Consider the following 20,298-nt stretch of genomic DNA (forward strand, 5'->3'; position numbering starts at 1 on the left):
ACCCAAAAGAAACCTCTGCTCCATCGACCTCACCCTAGCAGAGACCCCGCGCATCAGCAGAACCCGAGCAGGTGGAAAAGCCTACTCCTACGTCTCAGCCAAAGCCTGGAACGAGCTCCCAGTCAACTTCAGACACTCCCCTACCCTGCACACCTTTAGGAAGAGCCTCAAGAACTGGCATTTCAGCTGACCCAGAGCTGCCCCCCAGCGCCTTGAGACCCTCACGGGTGAGTAGCGTGCTTTAAAAGACCCTGTTTGATTGATTGATTGTTAATAAAAAGAATTTTTTTTTAAAATCAATCAACAAAAAGGAAATGAACCAAACAAAAACTAAAACATCAGGTGAAATACAATATCAGCAACGGACAAAGACACAGTTCAGTTTGTACCAAATAGCAAACATAGTATATAAGTATCAATTCACGGGGATTCAAGCGTGTCCACTACTACCTGTCGCGGCGGGAGCTCACAAATCTCTTCTCTGTAGCTATTCCAGGTCCCCCACACCATCCCCCATTTCTCTGGACAACCCCTGGCCACATACACCGACCTCTCCCGAAACATACACCTGCCCACTTAGAGACCCGGGACGGTTGACTGGCTCCCCACAGCTGAGCGATATTTTGTTTCGCGACCATACACGCCAGAGTTACCCATTGCTTCCCATGTGTATTCAGGTCCGTAGGTTCCCACACATTCAGCAAACATCTCCGGGCCTCTGGCCTTATCTCCACCCTCATAGCACCTCTCATCTCCTCATGATTCTTTGTCCAGTACTCCTGTATTTCTGTACAATGCCAGAATATGCATAAATGTGCCTAGTTCTCCACACCCCCTTCGTTCGGCACGCACCACTCTCTGTGAGGCCCATTCATACCAGGCGAGGCCCTGTGACATATGACCTATGCAATATCTTTAATTGTATCAGACGAAGTCGCATTAGAATCGCAACCACTCTCGGAGAGGTGATCGCTTCCGTCCAATCTTCAGCATCTAACTCTACCCCATCAGCAAACTACTGTGCTCTAAAATGTCCCAACGGGTCCTCCGAGTGATTAATGAGCTTTTTATATATTAACCCCTTCCATGCTCATGACGAGCTCAGCTCGTCATGAGGCACAGTGGAGCTGTGCTTATGACGAGCTGAGCTCGTCATGAACAATAGTATTCAAACAAGGTCAGCACAGGAGGGGAAAAGTCACAGCAGACAAGGTGTTAAAGAAATAGTATTCTTGGGGAGGTACCCATCTAGCACACGGTCCTCCAGAGGAGAGGCCTCAGGAAGTGCGACGTCCCTAGATATGTGTGTGAGGAGTGCGTGCCTAACCTGGAGGTACCAAAAGAACTCGCTATTGTGCAGGTTGTATTGCTGTCTGAGAGAGGCGAAGGTATGTACTGTACCCCCTCCCCACATATCTTTAATCTGTGTTATCCCGATAAGATCCCATTTGTCAAATCCCTTCGTCTTCCACAAGCTCCCCAGTCTCTCTGAATCCCATAAGTGGGTGGCCAAGGTGAGTCTCCCCTCCCAGGCAAGATATCTATTTGCCGCGTGCCACACATGGACAGCATGTGCCGTAGGACCCACCAAGGAAAACCGCTTCGGTCTGGCGTACAGCGCTCTGGTGAGGTCACCGACCAGCGCCAGCCCACGGTCCATGGCATATCCTGGATCTCCCGGAGGTCCGTAAAGAACATGGTTCACCGCAGCGAGCTGAGAAGCCCAATAGTATTTCCGCAGATCTGGCAACCCAATCCCACCGCCGTACCACGGGAGAGTAAGCTTAGAAAATGCTATGCGGAATCTTCCATACCAGAGAAGCTTCCTCTGGAGAGCCTCAATCTCTTTGAAATAGGATGCTGGTACCGGGTCCATTGTATTCTGTAATACATATAGAAATCGGGGAAGGGCCATCATCTTAAATAAGACTGCTTTACCCAACAGGGATAGCGGAAGAGCCTTCCAGCGCTCAACGTCCCTCTTTAGCCGATCCAGGGGAGGTCCCAGATTATTAAGATATTGTTTCTTCAGGTCAAGTGTAACGTATATTCCAAGATATTTAAATCCTGCCGGCTCAATCTGTATGGGGCACGACTGCGGGGGCACCGTCGGTTCGCCCCTGAGGACAAAGAGCACCGACTTCGTCCAATTAATTGCGAATCCGGAATATCTTCCGAATATGGCAAGTATATCTAGAAAATTGATCAAAGAGTCCCTGGGGTTAGTGAGGTAAAGGAGGATATACTCCGCATACAACGAGATTTTATCCTCCCACTCCAGTGTCCACCGCAGACCTCGTATTGATCGGTCCCATCTAACCCACGCCGCCAGAGGCTCTAAGGCTAGAGCGAAGAGGAGCGGCGACAGGGGGCACCCCGGACTCGAGTCTCTTCCTAGGGGAAAGTCGGCCGACTTATGGTTATTGACGATTACCCTGGCCAAGGGCCCAGTGTACAACAGACATACCCAGCTTATAAATTCCAGTCCAAAGCCCATCTTCGCCAATACTGCAAACAGGTAGGACCACTCGACCCTATCGAACGCCATAGTGGCGTCTAGTGACACTAATACCGCTGGCTCATGAATCGAAGGGGCACCACCCAGTATCCCATGCAACATACGCAGATTGAGAGCTGTGTTTCGGCATGGCATAAAGCCCGACTGGTCTGGATGTATCAAGCTGGTGATTACTTTTACCAGTCTGGTAGCCAGTAGCTTCACCAGGATTTTAGGCTCAGCATTGAGCAGCGAGATTGGCCTGTATGAGGAGCAGAGAATTTTGGGTTTGCCTGCTTTGTGTACAGCTACTATGTTTGCCACCCGCTGGTCATACGGGAGTCGACCTCCCTCCTTACTTTCCGTGAACATGGATCTGACATATGGGGCAAGCTTGTGGGCATTTAATTTATACAGTTCAATTGGGATTCCGTTAGGGCCGGTTGCCTTCCAGGATCTTACCCCTCTAATCGCCTGCGCCACTTCATCATCTGTGAAAGGGGAATCTAAATATCTTTTATCGTCGGCCGACAGTATAGGCATGCGGATGTCCTTTATCATATCACTATTTTCAGCCTCTGTATATCCACCGACCGAAGTGTACACACCTCTGTAATAGTCAGAGAACTCATCTACCACTGCCTGGGGGTCTGTGACCATGCTGGAACCCGCTCCTTGTAACTTCGACACAAACCGCGATGCCCCCTCCCCACGTTCGGGCCAAGCAATCAGTTTACCAGCCTAATCTCCATGTTCATATATTCGGCTTTGAGTGGCCTTATTTTGAGCTACCCCCCTATCCTTGGCAAGGCTTCTGTACTCTTCCTGTCTTAATTTTAAAAGGTGCACGTCTGCCGGAGCAGCGTCCTGGCCACCAATTCTTCCAGCCGAGTTACATCTGCCTCCGCCCCCTCGACCTCTGCCTGGTGCCGCTTTTTCTTCCCCGCATTCAAAGACAGGACTTCTCCGCGGACTACCGTCTTATATGCTTCCCACAGTGACTGTGCAGATTCGACAGTACCTTCGTTTTCTTGAAAGTAGCGATCAGTAATCTTGACAATTTCCTTCTTAGTCACTGGGCCTCTCAAATGCCATGCACCTATAGGTGCCACCCTTCCGACTGTGGGTTGTCCGAGTTCCACCCTCAACCCCATGGGAGAATGGTCGGATATCCCCCTACCGAGATATCTTGCCTCTCTGACTGTAGCTGCTAGGGCCGCCGGTATCAATATGTAGTCTAGTCTTGACATGCTGTGGTGTGCTGCGGACACGTGCGTGTAGTATGTCTGTATCGGATTACGTACCCGCCAGCAATACATAAGCCCCATAGTTGGTAAGAATTCCGAGAGCCATCTATGTGCTGGTCTGAGTGTTCGGGCCGGGTGTCTGTCTAGCTCACCGTCTAGCACTGCATTAAAGTCGCCACCCAACATCAGAAGGCCCAGGGGCAGGGTGAGAAAGACAGCCCACAGGTCGCGGAAAGTGTCAGATTGGAGGCTCGGCGGGATATATATCAAGAAGAAGGTAACCGTCTTCCCTTCCCACTGCCCGAGTTTCCAGTGTAGCGACCCCTCCTGCCAGACCACGTGGCTTGGATTGTTAAAGGAAAGGAGTTTTTCCCCAGTATTCATACCCCCCTAGATCCCGTGTAAACCCAGCATGCGCTACCAGCATATAGCCTCCTCTATGGAGAGCCATGCAGCGATCACCTACGAGATGTGTCTCTTGCAATAGGACGACATCAGGAGAATGTCTTCTCACCAACTGACTCACCATTCCTCTCTTGATCCGATCCCCAAGGCCATTCACACTCCAACTCAGCACCTTTATCCCCGACCTCCCGCTAGGTGTCAACATTTGACCCACTTGAAGTTTGTCTGACTGTGACCTTGCCTCTTCTAGCGGACATAAAATCCACATTTTATGTACATTAACAACATTATCACATGATTCAAAAATTAAAATTAAAAAAAAGAAAAAAATGAAAGTAAAACTTAAATAATCCCCGATCCCCCACCCGCCCACCCTGCACCCCTGCATACAGAAAAAGCCCATCCCCAACTAGCAGAGTGCCTATTGCCCTAAACAAACAACTTCTAAGCTACTAAATGTAGTAAACGAGGTGGAAACGGCATCCTTCCCCCTTATCCTCACAGTTCAATAAACACTACTGATAGTCTGTGGAAAGCTCACGTAGCAAGGCTGGACTCATTCCTGTTCTTCGGCCTCTTCCCTCCCATCTCAATCCTGAGACTCGGAGCCATATGGGGGGCTGCTGCCAATCCAGTCGGATACCAGGTCCGGGTTATCAAAGAACCATGCCCGACCATCGGCCTCCACCCGCAGACACGCCGGGAACATCATGGCATATTTGTATCGTCTGTCGCACAGTTTTTTTTTGACAGCCAGAAAGTTATGGCGTTGCTTCTGCACCAGTTGAGTAAAGTTGGGGAGAAAGGAAAGCGTGGCATTCTCATAACGGAGGGATCCTCCTTGACGTGCCGCCTGAAGGATAGCGTCTCTATCCCTAAAGTTAAGCACTCTTGCAATCATGGGGCGTAGGGGTGCTCCAGGCCTTGGTCTCCCACCCATGACCCTATGGGCGCGTTCGATTGTGAAGAATTTCCCGATTCCCTTTGGCTTGAGATGCTGGAGGATTAAATCCTCCACAAACAGGTCAGGGGCCGGACCTTCCGCTTTTTCAGGCAATCCTAAGATACGGACGTTGTTGCGCCGGGCCCTCCCTTCATATTCATCAAGTTTACGCACCACCTGGACCTGGGACAATTTAAGGACACTCACTTCTTGCTGAAACTGGGCAACATTGTCCACCAAGCTGGCAGTTTTGATGTCCAGTTAATTCTCCTGTCTCCAGCGGTCCACTGCCTCGGCAATGCACAGTGCCCCAGGCTTTATCAGGGTGCAAGAAGTCCAACCGCGGCCCCCTGGATCGCCACTGTAGACCCTGGTACCTCCGCTCGCTATTGCCCCATATGTTGGCTGTAGTAAAAGGTCAAATCGCTTGCCCCATAAAATGATTGCAGTAGCAGTTCAAATCGCTTGTCCCATATATTGGCTGCAGCAGCGGGTCAGATCGCTTGCCCCATATAATGACCGCAGTAGCAGGTCAGGCCACTTGCCCCTTCTAGTGGCTGCAGTCGCAGGTCAGATCTCTTCTTTAAGCCTGCAGCTTTCGCAGGAGCCCCTGCGGTGCCCCACAGCGTCCTCAGGAGTCGTTGTTCAGCCGCCGTGGGGGGGAGGCTCCTTCTCCCAACCCTCACCCCCTGTCCTCGCGATGGGGTGCGTCCCGGGCACCTGACACTACAGCCATGCCGGTGGCGTATCGAATCAGGCTCCGATTGCCCGCCCAGAAGCCTCTAAACTGTAGCGCAAGGAGGAGGGGGGACCTCACAACACAGCCCGCACCACGCACTCCCCGCCACTCACCTCCTCCGCCTCTTCGCCAAATTCGCACCCTGCTGGCGGACCCGACCGGTAAGTTCCGGCCCGGGTCCCCGCTGTTGTTCGACTTGCGGGCGGCTTCAGAGTCAACTCGGTTCCCAGCTGCAGTCTCGCAACAGGCCGCGAGCCCTCACGCCCAGATCTTTATAATGCGGCGTCCCCGGGAGTCCAGACTTGCTTCCCGGTGCACCGCTCAGCTTTACTGAGCTGATGCCGAGCTCGGATTACAGGATATTTGACAGGACAGTGAGGCTGGGGGACAGTCACGGAGGAGCCTAGGGCTCACGCGGCCATCTTCCTCGGCACATCTTGATTGATTAATGTTCTTTCTAGGGAGAGAACATAGTGGCAGTTTGACTCACCATACAGTAGTGCAAAGGGTTAATAAGCCTGCTGTTAAAGAACAGATCTGCATTTTATGTGGCTAGTTGAGTGGACTAGTAAAACCAGCCTTTACCAGCACTTTAAAAATCATTAAATGCATGTGCGAGACGGTGCTTTGGAGAGATGAGGGGCACTTTTGTTGGGTGATAGTGAGGGAATCCGAGGAGGTCATAGAGGACTCCAAAAATTATTGTTGCATCAGGTGCCACCAGCACTAAAGCCAGGCCTTGTCGGTAGCACTGGCCGTTAAGCTCAATTTTCTCTTTCTCTTCTTTCTTTATCAACCCTCTCCCAAGAGGGGGGGGGGGCTTAGGGGGCAGCCAACCACAAGAAGGTCTGTCCCCCAGACAGACTGAGAGAGTGGTGCAGTCCAGGACTGTCAATTTGTGGTTGGGCTACTTTTATAGCCCATTATAGCTCAAGGTTATATAGGGGCTTCATTTTGGTTCCCTGCCACCATTTTAGGAACAGGTGACCTGGTGACTGGTGGCTGGGAAATATAGTGGTGATTTTCTTGCGATTTTTTCTTATAGCACATGGTGGCTATTAACTTTGAACATTATCAGTGATTTATTAGTCATGGTAGACTCTGCGGCAAAAGTGGTGGAGGTAATGTGGCTCCTTCTGGAGGCCTGGCGGATCGACCTAGTGATGGGAAACAACGTGGTAGTGATTGCAGCCCGATCGGGCTGGACTGTTCCCATGTGGCACAGGGTCAGATGCCATGTCTGAACTGGGGTGGTGGATGAAGCTAAAGAATGGTGATGGATTAAACCCAGATCAGTTGACTGGGGGTGAGTGTATGATTTGCTCAAACGCTCCCTCCATCATCCCCTTTGGTTTTGCTTTGTTCGCCCTAAATTGGCAGGGTATGCCCAGACGTGGGTCCCTTGCTCACTCTAGCACTGGATTCAAGATAGCCTGGCTGATGAGGATTATGAATCCGAAACCGAAACGTATACATGAGCCCCCTTGCGGCCATCGCTCGCCAACACAACCTCAACATCATCTCCTACGCGGATGACACTCAACTGATCCTTTCTCTCACCAATGACCCCAGCACCGCCAAAACCAACCTACACGAAGGAATGAAAGAAGTTGCCGAATGGATGAAACAAAGCCGTCTGAAACTGAACTCAGATAAAACAGAAGTCCTCATCTTAGGCACATCCCCCTCTGCATGGGACGACTCTTGGTGGCCGGAAGCCCTTGGTAAAGCACCCATCCCGACAAACCACGCACGGAACCTAGGCGTTATCCTGGATTCCTCACTCTCAATGAACAGACAAGTCAACGCCGTATCCTCATCCTGCTTCAACATTCTTCGCATGCTCAAAAAAACATTTCGCTGGATCCCCACCGAAACCAGAAAAACAGTCACCCATGCTCTGGTCACGAGCCGACTGGACTACGGTAACACCCTCTACGCTGGTACTACCGCCAAACTCCAGAAGAAACTCCAACGAATCCAAAACGCCTCAGCCAGGATCATATTAGACATCCCGCGTAACGAACACATCTCTGGCCACCTGAAAGACCTCCACTGGCTACCCGTCAATAAGAGGATCACTTTCCGACTGCTAACCCACGCACACAAATCACTCTACGACATCGGACCAGAATGCCTCAACTCACGACTGTCCTTCTACACCCCCTCCCGCCAACTACGTTCTTCCAGCCAAGCCCTCGCCACTGTACCCCGCATCAACAAGACCACCATGGGAGGCAGGTCCTTCTCATACCTGGCAGCTAAAACATGGAACTCACTCCCCACCTACCTTCGCCTCACCCAGAACCACCTAGCATTTAGAAAGCAACTTAAAACGTGGATATTTGACAAGTAATCCTCCTCTCCCCCCTAAGCGCCTTGAGACCCTCTGGGTATGTAGTGCGCTATATAAATTATCTGACTTGACTTGACTATACTTGTTTCCGGTCCAGGGAAGACATGGCTTGGCAGTTCGGGCTGGATTGTTCCCATGTGGCACAGGGTCAGACTGATTTGCATATGGCCACGTCTGGACTGGGGTGGTGGAGTGAGCTAAAGAATGGTGATGGATTAAAACCCAGATCAGTTGACTGGGGGTAGGTGTTTGATTTGCTCAAACACTTCGTCCATCATCCCCTTTGGTATCGCTTTGTTCGCCCTATGTTGGCAGGGTATGCCTAGAAGTGGGTTCCTTGCTCACTCTACCACTGGATTCAAGATAGCCTGGCTAATGAGGATTATGAATCCGAAACCGGTCCCAGGATGCTTGCTTCCGGTCCAGGAAGACATGGCTTGGCAGTTCGGGCTGGACTGTTCCCATGTGACACAGGGTCAGACTGATTTGCATAAGGCCATATCTGAACTGGGGTGGTGGAGTGAGCTAAAGATTAGTGATGGATTAAACCCAGATCAGTTGACTGGGGGTGAGTGTTTGATTTGCTCAAACGCTCCGTCCATCATCCCCTTTGGTATTGCTTTGATCGGCTCGACGGGCATCTAACCGCATGGCTGTGGTCGTTTTTGCATGTTTACCCCTGTGAGAGTTACGGGTGGTGGCAACTGCAGCAGATCCTGGAGCATCTGGGGTGGCCCATAGTGGTATCCTATTAGGGACTCCAACCCGTCAGTTGGAGTCTCTTCGGAATGCCAATCAAATGATTTACGAGATCTGGCAGGAGAAGGCATCCGTCGGGCACTTGCTTAGTTGGAAGACTCTTCGTAAATCATTTGATTGGCATTCCAAAGAGACTCCAATCGACAGGTGGGGGTCCATAATAGGATACCACTAAGGCTCCTACCGCCCAGTGGAAAACTGAGAACTTTTGAACCACAAGTCATTACTTCATTAAGAAGCCTTCGGTATTGTAGAGAACTCATGAATCTATAATTCGGCTGCCTACCCCCCTCGCTTGTCCTGAAGAAGACCCACCTTGACGCACTTCACATAACTGCGCATACTTCAGGGTTGAAACGTCGATGCACCACATTTGTCTACACAAGGCTTATGATCACAGTCTAAATCATTAATGGATCTTGCAGCGTATGTACAAAAATCATAAGGACAAACAGAAAATCTTCTTCCCTTCCCATGTGTCATCGGTCAATTGTCTTGTATATAGTGTATTGTCTATGTAACCAACCACCACATGTCACGTTTTTCACCACAGCCACCTATTCCTTCTGCAAATGAATTTGTAAATTGCGACAGCCTTGAATCATTGAAATTTTTTCCTGAAAGCAGCATTGGATTCTATACATCGGAGTGTGTTATGTTATTTTCTTTCCTTAAATTGTTGGTGTTTCCTACAAGTAAGCTTTTGCTGCTTGAGTACTCTAAAGTAATCTATAAACCCCAACAGAACCAATTGTTTTTGTTTAATACAAATTAAGCTAAACCTTTCATTAATCATTTTTGGAGTAATGGAAGGAGTTTCAGGAATTGTGAAGATAATTCCTGTTTTACACTAGTTTATTGACCAGAAGACAAATCTGTCAAAATTAGGTGGGAGGTACCCCACCTCAACATTTGCAGTGGTTAGATTTCCATTTTTATATGTCTAGAATGGACTTATTAGGGAAAGACTCTAAGAAGAAAAGATTCTGCGCTATTTTACAAAATTGAGCTAGGGTGTAGTGGGAAGCAATGGTTATTGAGATTGCAATGGATTACAGACTTGCCCAATGATTACACATGTGTAACTCTCTGTTTTTGCTGCAATGTCTTCCCCCCTCCTCATTTGACGCAGCTGCCGTTAATCGGACATTCTGAGAGAGATGTACCTGCAGGGAGGAAATGTCTATTTCTGATGCCCGCCTGAGGTCTGTTTCTTTTCTTCATTACTGGGCTAAGTTATTAGACATTGGAACCTGAGGTGAATGAGGACAACAACAAAAAAAGACTGATTTGCATGTGGCTCTTTCTGAACTGAGGTGGCTAAGTGAACAAAGGAACGATGATGGATTCAACCCAGATCTGTGACTGGGCGTGAGGGTCTGAAAAGTTTAAGCACTCCGTCCATCATCTCCTTAGTTTGCTTTGTTCACCCTAAGTTGGACCGGTATGCCCAGACATGGGTCCCTTGCTCACGTTGCCACTGGATTCAAGCTAGCCTGGCTGATGAGGGGTGTTACCCCGAAACCGGTCCCACGATGCATGTTTCCGGTCCAGGGAAGACCTGACTTGGCTGTTCAGGATGGACTGTTCCCATGAGGAACGGGGTCAAGACTGATTTGCATATGGTTGGGTCTGAACTGGGGTGGCAAAGTGAGCTAAAGAACAATGATGGATTCAACCCAGATCTGTAAGTGGGGGTGAGTGTCTGGAAAGTTTCAGCGCTCCCTCCATCATCTCCTTGTGTTTGCTTTGATCACCCCAAGTTGGCAGGGTATTCCCAGATGTGGGTCCTTTGCTCACTTTGCCACCGGATTCTAGCTATCCTGACTGATGAGGGGTATTACCCCGAAACCGGTCCCAGGATGCTTATTTACGGTCCAGGGAAGACCTGATTTGCCAGTTTGGGCTGGAATGTTCCCATGAGGACGTCAGTCAAGACTGATTTGCATATGGGTGTGTCTGAATTAGGGTGGCGAAGTGAGCTAAGGAACGGTGATGGATTCAACCCAGATCTGTGACTGGGGTGAATGTCTGAAAAGTTTCAGCGCTCCGTCCATCATCTCCTTGTGTTTGCAAAGTGTGGTTGTGAAGTCAGCTTTTCAGCTGCTTCCTGTACATCTAGATGAGTTTTAACCATTGGACATGCAATTTGAAGGGCTGTGGTACGTAGACAAGACACTGCCAATGGGCTGTTCAATATATGCACTGTTTGAATGTTTCAGGTCACTCCTGCAGTTGCTTTTCATCTGGCATACGGGCCATTAGTTGGTGACACATTATTTGGAGGATTTATTTTTTGTGGGGGAACCCAGCTCGGCGGTCTACTAGTGGATGCTGGTAAGTTTCCAAGAGCTCATGGGTGACCTGGGAGTTCCTTTGGCACTAGAGAAAACTGTGGGCCGGGTACAGTGTTATCTTTTCTGGGCATTGAAATAGATTCCCAACAGATGGAGGCAAGGATGCTGCAGGACAAAAAAGAGACGATGGAGGCATTGTTGGTTTGCATGCTGGCAAGAAACAAGGAGAAAGTTAGGGAAATTGAGGTGTTGCTGGGGCACTTTAATTTCACTTGCAGGGCAGACAGAATGGGTAGAACATTTTGCAGGAGGTTGGGTCTAGCGCTGTCGGGCTTCTTGCTGCATCATTATCATGTGCGACTACCAGCAGGGGCCGAGGAAGATCTTCAGATTGGGTGTTTTTCCTTACAGTCCTTCATTGGGATTCCTTTAGTTCAGCAGAAGGACACGGATTGGGATGTGCAAATAGTCTCAGATGTAGCAAGCGGTATGTGTTTCAGTTTGTATTGGCAAGGGAGGTGGAGTGCGGGGGAATAGCTGTCACAGGGAAAAGAGGGGGCAGGAGTGTTGTATTTTTGTAACTGTTTCCTCATGTGGTGGCTGTCACAATGTGGGGAATGGAGCTGGCTCAACGGTGGGTGGGTTCCGGGTTCACAACATGTTGGTGGTACAGGTCGTGAATAGATAGTTTGCCAGGGATGCACAGGTGTTGAAATTGCTGCCGGTTTTTTTGTGTTGGGTTGCTTGCGGCATGATATCCGGCGACAAGTGCTGGGGATGGGCAATGAAATTTTGCAGTGGGGGAGATTCTGTAGGTTGACCAAATATACAGACAGATGCAAGACACCCATGCCGGAGAAGTTGTGGTCAATAGGAAACGCTGGGTGGTGCAACTGGTGGTAGGGTCCCTGGCAGAGTCAACTCGGAGAGCTTACGGTCAGGCATGGGTGGAATTTTTGGCATTGGGTGCAAAGCGCAGGGTGGAGGAGTGGCTTTGGGCTGAGAATGTGGTTGCGTTTGTCTTGGTCTTAACCGAGAGGGACCATTGCTGGCAAACTCACGGGTATCGATTTTATGTGGAAATTGTTGTGGGGATATGCCCCTTCTGCAGACAAGTTCCGACAGATGTTTCTTGAAGATTGGGCGAGGGAGCAGGGTCATTTGGGGTGGCTAAAGCAGCCGCTAATGTGGCACTTGTTTTGCAAGGTCCTATGACAGCTGCTGGCGGTATGCTGGGTCCGGTGGAGACATGCTTGTTCTCTACCCTCATGTCCTGGATGCCCTTTCTCACACAATACAAATGATCAGTGGTCTGTGCTGCACCCCTCTCTACTAAAATTACTCTGATGCCTGTGGAGGTTTTAAGTCCCCATGTACTGCTGGTGCTGGTGTGCCATTCTTGCTGGAGGGGGAGACTTCATTTATCAGCTCCCCACGCACCTGGAGCCACGATCATCATGAGCAAGGGGGCGTGGCTGCCCTACACCGAGCACTCATAGCACTACCGGCTTCCCTTCTGCGCGGGCCGTACCTGGGCAAAGCCTGGGCCAAATGCCGGCCCGTCTGTGCCCATCCGTGGCCAGACAAGACTGGGCCACCCCTCTGTCGAGGCCGCTCTTTGGAATATTGTCTTTTAAAGTATTTCTAGGTAAGGGCACGGTTTCTCCTTACTCAGTACAATGGGCAAACGTGAAGCCTTTGAGAACTCTGCATTACCAGGGAAGCCTACCAGCATCGAACAATGCATACATTTTGAACTTACTCATTGGGAAATATACAGTTGCCAAGCAGTCCTCTCTTTTCCCACCTTTATGGACCTGCCAATGACATGTGGTTGTGTCAACAGGTCAAAGTTGTGTCATTTGCTTCTGGAGATGGGCCTAGATAAATATTTAGTGTATTTACTAATTTTTTTACATACAAACACAAAGGCCAGATTCAGGCTTGACCTTAGCGGCGTCTAAGGCCACTAACGCTAGAAGTTCCCCCCTTATCTCTGCCATGTCGATGTTCCCTTTCAGTATTTGGGTCTGTTCCTGGATGGATCTCCCAAACATAAAGCCTTTATGATCTGAGTTGTTTAGGCTTGGTGCCAATTTTGCCAATCTCCCTGCCAGAATGCCCATAAAGATCTTATAGTCAGCATTCAGCAGGGAGATCGGACGGTAGGAGTCAGCCATCAGGGGATCTTTCCCTGGCTTCAATATTAGGACAATCGTGGCCTCCTTCCAGGATCTGGGGACCACCCCTGTAGAACTATACACTGAGTTAAATAAGGAGTGAAGTATGGGTAGGAGCTCATTCAATAACAATTTGTATATTTCATTGGGGAGAGAGTCAAGACCTGCCGCCTTTTTATTTTTTGCCCTCTTTATTTGATCACCAATCTCCTGAGTGGATATGGGTGCTTCTAACATATCTCTGGCAGATTCTGTAAGAACTGATAAGGACTTGTCCCTTAACCATGAGCCAATCAAGTCCAGGGAAGGTGTTATATTCTCCCTGTACAGGTTCGAGAAAAGGGACGAAGGCATTCCTGCATATCTGAATGCTTACTGGATTTGGTGCCAGAACTATCAATAATAAGCTCATTAATGTCATTTTTTGCCCGGTCTATCCTTGCTTTCCAAGCCAGTACAGTAAAGCCCCTGCTCTTTCCCCGTATTCGAAATTTTCCATATTCCAGACTTGCCACTGGGCCTTACATTTCGAATCTAGGAAGATCCTGATCCTGCCTGACTTTCTCGAGTCTCTTCTCTAACTCTTCCAGTTTCCCTATATTCTCCTGATTAATGAGGCTCTTTTCCTTTTCAAGGACAGATATTTTAGACTCCAGGGTCTGTAATTCCAAAGTCTTAATTGTGTTCTTAGAACTTATTAGACTTCCCAGTGCCCCACTCAAGTTGGCTTTTTAGGCGTCCCAGACATGTTCAATCGTGTGTGCTGGAGATACCTTTGGGGGGTGTTGGAGACTATGGGTATGGGCCCAATTTGTGTGCAGTCCTTAAAGAACTGTTACTCTGGGGCTTCGGCTAAGATCTTGCTGAACGGTTCCCTGACCATAAGCTTTGAAATTCAGAGAGGAACAAGGCAGAGATGTCCCCAGTCTCCTCTTTTATTTAATATTTACATTGAGCCCCTGGCACAGATGATTAGGTTGGACAGCATCATTAGACCATTTGAATCACAAAATTATCAATGCAACATTACACGTTATGCCGATGATGTAATCATCTACACCAGCGACCCTGATATCGCCATTCCACGGCTTGAGACCATATTAAAGGAGTTTGGTTTGATGTCAGGATATCTTGCTAACCCGGCTAAAACCGAAATCATGTGTTGGAATACAATGTATACTGGAGGCCCTTCAAGTAAAGATTTTAGGTACCTAGGGGTAAAAATCGTTAAGGACCTGAATAAAATCCCCCTCTTAAATGTGGGAAGAATTGAAAAGGATATAGACTACCTCTTTGCTAAGTGGAAAAACCTGCCTTTGACGATTTATGGAAGGGTAAACCTAATAAAGATGTCGGTCTTACCAAAATTGACATATCTTTTCAATGCGGTGCCTCTCACCTTTCCCCAGAAAAACATCAGAAAAATCCAAGGTAAATTGGTAGCTTTATATGGGGTCAGAAAAGCGCAAGGCTATCTTGGAAAAAACTAAGAAGGAAACTTTTAAAAGGTGGCTTGGCCCTCCCAGATATTAACTGGTAGCTATTGGCTTTTCAATTTAAGGGCATCAGGATGTTGTTGTCTGCACCAGTGGAATCTAAGTGGGGTAGGCTTCTGGGCGAAATGGCCTTGGTAGAGGGAGGCAGCGGGCAAGGCGGGTTCCTATATAAATTCGGGGCTCCCAGATTCTTTAAGAGTGTGCGTCTAAGGTTTTGAAAGCTGCCTTGATGACTTGGTACAAACTGAGACGCATTTGGGGTATAGGCTACTTTTCTGATTTTGCCCCCATTTGGGATTCCCCGGGGACCCCTGCATGCCTGAGTGATAGCCTGGCGATCCCGATAAGAAGAGCTGGTTTGGGAAGATGGTCGGATCTGGTGGACTTCAATGGGGTGCTCCCATGGGAGTTGCTGCTAGTTAAGATCGGTCCCTCCTTTTCAAGGTTTAAGTACCTTCAGTTAAGATCATGGTACGAGGCCGAAGCTGCAGAAATTAAAGGGAACTGGGATCTTGAGCAGCTATTACAAGGTCCGCAACCAAAGAAAAAAGAAATATCCCTTTGGTATGCAAAACTGCTTGAAGCGGAGGATAGCGAGGTTCCCCCCTAATCATCGGGATAGAATCCCCTCCCATTCTCCCACGCCATAGAAGATCGATTTGAAGCCTCCCTAAAGCTACTTTATAGATATATAAAGCCTGCTAGGCTAAAATAGAATCATTTTTTGTGCTAAACAGGCTTTATCATACCCTGGCTAAAATTGCCAAATTCGCACCGGTTCCTGTCCCACAGTGTCCTAGGTGTAAATTTGATAAAGCTGACGACCCCCACATGTTTTTTGAATACATGGAATTAAGTCTATTTTGGAAGAATGTGGGGGACACATTGACAGCCATTTTTGGAACTGATATTGGGATTGATCTCCACCATGTGATTTTTGGTACAAACGATCTTATAAGGGGGCGCTGTCGCAGATACATATCGGATTGTTGTTATATCTTATCATTCTAGCCAGGAGGGAGATCTGCATAAGGTGGAAAGACCCGACCCTCCCCATTAGAGAAAGTTGGTTAAAAGCTGCGTTGAGCATGGAATGCCTAGAGCAGGGAGGTGGAATAGGAATACATGAGAACATCTGGTCTCCCCTGCTAACTTCGGGACAGCGCCTGCGCTTGATAACTTGTTAGATTCTTTGTGCCTGATTCGGGTCCAATCATTACACCGGACCTCAAACATGTGAGGAAGGCCATGGTGGCCTAGACCTACGCAGTGAGTTGAAGGGCTCCTAGGTCCACATTACTTGGCTTGTCAAATCTGCTATGGTCTTTGGTGAGATGAGGACAAAAAAAACAAATTCAGGCTTGACCAGAATGGGGAGGTCTCAAATGAGATCTGCGTAGGACTGGGAGGTTTGTCAAGGGTGTGTCCTTGTGCCTTTGTTGTTTTATCTTTGTATTAATAAATTAGGCGCAGAACTGGCATTAAGTACCCCCGATGTTCCAAACAAAGGTTGTGCCGCAACCAGTGGTGTTGTATCCTGGTGACGCTGTGCTTATGGCGAGACCCCTAAAGCGCTGCGCTCACTAGTTCAAACATTGGTACAGTTCATGGCTGATCTCGAGCTAACAACTAATTATGTTAAATCCTACATTAGGTCTTGTGGCCCTAAGTGCATTAGACCTACGTCAATACAAGCTGGATCCCATCGGCTAACAAGCACAGGCACCTTGTGCCAATATCGGCAACACACTCAACCCGCAAACACAGCAATACCATAATAAAGAACACACAAGACACATTGGTGTTGGAGAAAACATTGCTGCAGGTTTATTTTGCATAAGATCCTCAGCACGAAAAAGGATCTCCAGCTGGGCGGGGGTGGTAGATATACCTGCACCCAGCCCACTGTCACGACGGAAATGAAGAGTAGCGCTTGGACATCCGGGAGGTCCAAACACTAGCCCTGCTGTGTTTGTGTCATCATGTGGCACTAGAGTGCCCCCTTCCTATGGGGCCCCCTGCCTGGGCCGGTGGCAGCCTCATTTTCTTATTTGGGTGTAACCTTCAGCTCCAAACATTGCACCATGCAGAGAAAAGTTGCCCCGAGCAGTGGGATCCCTTCTTAGCCTCCCATGGGGGGCCGGATACTGGACCCCACGTTGTAGATTTTTGCCGCCTAATGTTAGTATCATATGGGGCAGAAATGTGGGGAATAGGTGACTGTGTAACAGCACAGAGGGAAGAAAAATGGTATCCTCTGGACAGTTCTGGCCGTCCCCTTTCCTACCCCTCACTGTGTTTGTCATAAGGAACTGGATTTGAATTATCTGCGTGATCTCATTCATATTAAACCGCCTTTACTGTGGTTATCAATGTAGAAAAAAAAAAGAGCAGGCGGTTTTAACCCTGGACATAATAATTGATTTCCAGGCTTGCGATAAGGGGCTTACAATACAACGTCTCATACCATCCCTGGTAGGAAACAGGTACACGCTTTATGGCTCGCCCAATCACAAGGCGACAGGTTAAACGCGGAACGACAGAAAATAACTGTCGCAAATCGTTTACATTTAAATCCTGTAATCTTTCCCACAAGCTATTTATGGCACATTAGGAGCGTTCGTTACTGTTTCGTTTTAGAGTTTGATCTGACCAAATATCTGTATTTTGTTTCACTCTTGGGCACCAACATAATTTAGAACGTAAAGTACGTCCCTGTAAGAATACACCCAACCAATCAATGTTACATGTTCTTGTTTCTGTGACTTTTATAAACTGTACACTTAGAGGTGCTTAGGCACTGCGTTCAGGCTTACTATCAACCCCAACAACTTTTAGATAATTAGTCCTGCCTCTGTGTAAGCTTATTTGTGAGGTCAGCAGTGCGGTCATGTGGCGCCATGCAATCAGATGAATTGTATTCTTATGACTTGATAAATGCATAATATTGTTTATATGTATTTATGTGCCTGTAAAATGTATTGGAGTCGCTACCGTTCATCTTCACTCTTTTGTGCATTTTATGAGTTTGTACGCCTTTATGGTTCAATCACGGACAGTAAGTAAGTAAAATTTTATTGTATATGGTTAATAAAAACCTTTACAAAAAAGGAGAAAATTAAAAAAAACTTATTCCATAAAATAAATAAGAGTGCATCTGCTGACTGGTGACCATTTCAGAGTAAAAAAAAGTCTATCTTTCATTATCTAGCTTCAAAGTCTTTTGTTTCAGTGAGACTTTGTATTTTGTCCCATTAGTCACCTCTTTTTCGTTTTTCATCAATAGGAGGCTCACTTTCTGAAAAAAACGGGTGGCCCGGCAGGCTGTCTGCAGCTGTTCGCTGTTCAATACTAGCATGACTGCAGGCGACATGTTCTGATTTGGAAAAGGCGGAATATTTGAAGGAGATAATACCGTCTCAGGTTGTTCAGAGCGGGACAGATGCACAGGACATGGACCAGGGATCACGGACAGAATAAAATCATTTTTTAATTGAATTGAATATTCTATACGTCTGAGAGGCGCTGAAACTACAAAATACAATGTGAGAGTTTAAAACCGGCTTTTATGTTGAGTTCAAGGGATTCCTTCCTTCCCCCCAGCTGTGAAGGCGATGGTATGGTCTGGGCATTCATTGCATGTGTGACCTGCCAAGCCGCGTGGGATCCGGCTCGAATGACACAAGGCGGCGCTTCGCAGCTGTAGAAACAGTACAGAGCTCGGTACGATTGTAGGTGACGGACAGATGCAAAGACGGCACTCAGGCCCCGCCCCACCGTCACCTTTGCTCCCTCGCGCCACGCAGTTTTACCCTGGAGAATAGCCCGCATCAGTACTTAGTGTGCACTTTTACTGCAAGGACGCTTCAGGGAGTAATTAACTGAACAACCTGTGAGAGGACTACACAATGCTGAACCGGCACTTTACACGTTACAGTTTTACGTGGCAAGGGCGGTTGTGCAACTCCATAAGTAGGGCATGAGTGGCATATATGGTTTACCCTTTTTACTGGACTAGGTTTAGAGTACTGCAGTTGGGGGGGGAGGGGGGCAGTGGTATGCAAGCAGACAATGCACAGAAACAGCGCTGTCATTATCTCAGTCAAAGGTCAGCTGCCTCTGTCCCTGCATGCTTGTTTGTTTTGTCCCCTGGCGGGCCTGTAAACTGTAACACACGTCAGTCTGGGAGGAAACGGAGCCCAGGCGGACAGCGCAGCAAATTGGAAGTGGGAAATTCAAAAATACCAAACTGGTGTCTCAGTATACCACTGACAGAGTATTGAATAAACGCGTGCCTTGTAAATTGTAAAAACTGACACCAGCAATACTGCCTCGCATTGTGTAACGCAGAACATGGCATTAGATCATGTGAAGTTATCGTATCTTCTAGACTATAAGAATTTGCAAACTTAATAGGACATCTGGGTGACCGAAAGCCTCTACTCCATAATCGGTATCTGGGGGTTACCAGGTGGGTTGAGTGTGCCTTTCACCCCCCCACCTCCTGTCTTCACTCAGCTTGAAACAAGGATGCCCATCTTTCCAAACTTGTGCAAGAATCTAATTGCACCAATGATTCAAGAATACAACTCCCACAATGCATTAGTGTGCGGAAGCTTATTCGAGGAAGCAAAGTGACTCGGTGGCACGTGGGCACCGCACTGACTCAAAGTTCCAAAAACAATGTCTGAGGCGTTAAATAACTCACGGTGTGCTGTATTGTACAGGGAGGGCGGCTATCACCAGTACGGTGGTGCAAACACCCCCGTGACATCGGCAACCGGGCACAATGAAAACAAAGCTGCATTTTAGCCTATTATAATCTACAACAAACAGTGTCACCTGGTGATAATTCATGAACGGCTGCTTGAAATTGGGACTTACTCATCTTCTGTGATTGCTTGTCCTTTAATCAGATTCCTCCCGCTGGGGGCGTAGTCCCAGTCCAACTCTTCAATCCCGAAATAATGTGTCCTGGTGATAGGTTCTACCGGACCAGGCTGCAGCCATAGGCAGGCTAGCGCCAGGACCGAGGCACTTGTTACCGATCGCATCATATCCGAAAGAACAGCTCCCTTGTCCAGTCAGTCCCTCGCCACCCGGCTCAGCTGAGAGCAATGTCTAACCCAGAGCTGCGAGACAGGCTCCGCCCACCGCATTCAGCCTGCGCAGAGGCTGGCTGGGGCTGATAGCTCTTACAGGCGGCATACAATGCGCCTACTGATGAGGTTGCTATGGCGACGTGGTCTTTTTCCCTTCCCTTCTCCAAGGGGCGCTGTTTATTGCAGAAGTAAATCAACATGATGTCTGAGATTCTTTTAGTTTTGTGTTCCTTGTTGACGTTTGACACAGGCTTTTTTTATCAGCCCCAGTGCACAT

The 20,298-nt window shown here is 48.3% G+C and overlaps 1 protein-coding gene across 1 annotated transcript in view; it reads right to left on the reverse strand.

Annotated features, from left to right (window-relative positions):
- The window catches only part of HEPHL1 (hephaestin like 1), a 209,077-nt gene extending 188,997 nt beyond the window's left edge, over nt 1–20,080 (reverse strand). The window contains exon 1 of the mRNA XM_086936267.1: nt 19,804–20,080. Within this exon, the coding sequence (XP_086792393.1) occupies nt 19,804–19,976 (173 nt within the window). The 5' untranslated portion in view covers nt 19,977–20,080. The remainder of the gene's footprint in view (nt 1–19,803) is intronic.
- Nucleotides 20,081–20,298: the final 218 nt, after the last annotated feature.

The sequence above is a fragment of the Lissotriton vulgaris genome, chromosome 8 (genome assembly GCF_964263255.1).
Source record: "Lissotriton vulgaris chromosome 8, aLisVul1.2, whole genome shotgun sequence".
Lineage (NCBI taxonomy): Eukaryota > Metazoa > Chordata > Amphibia > Caudata > Salamandridae > Lissotriton > Lissotriton vulgaris.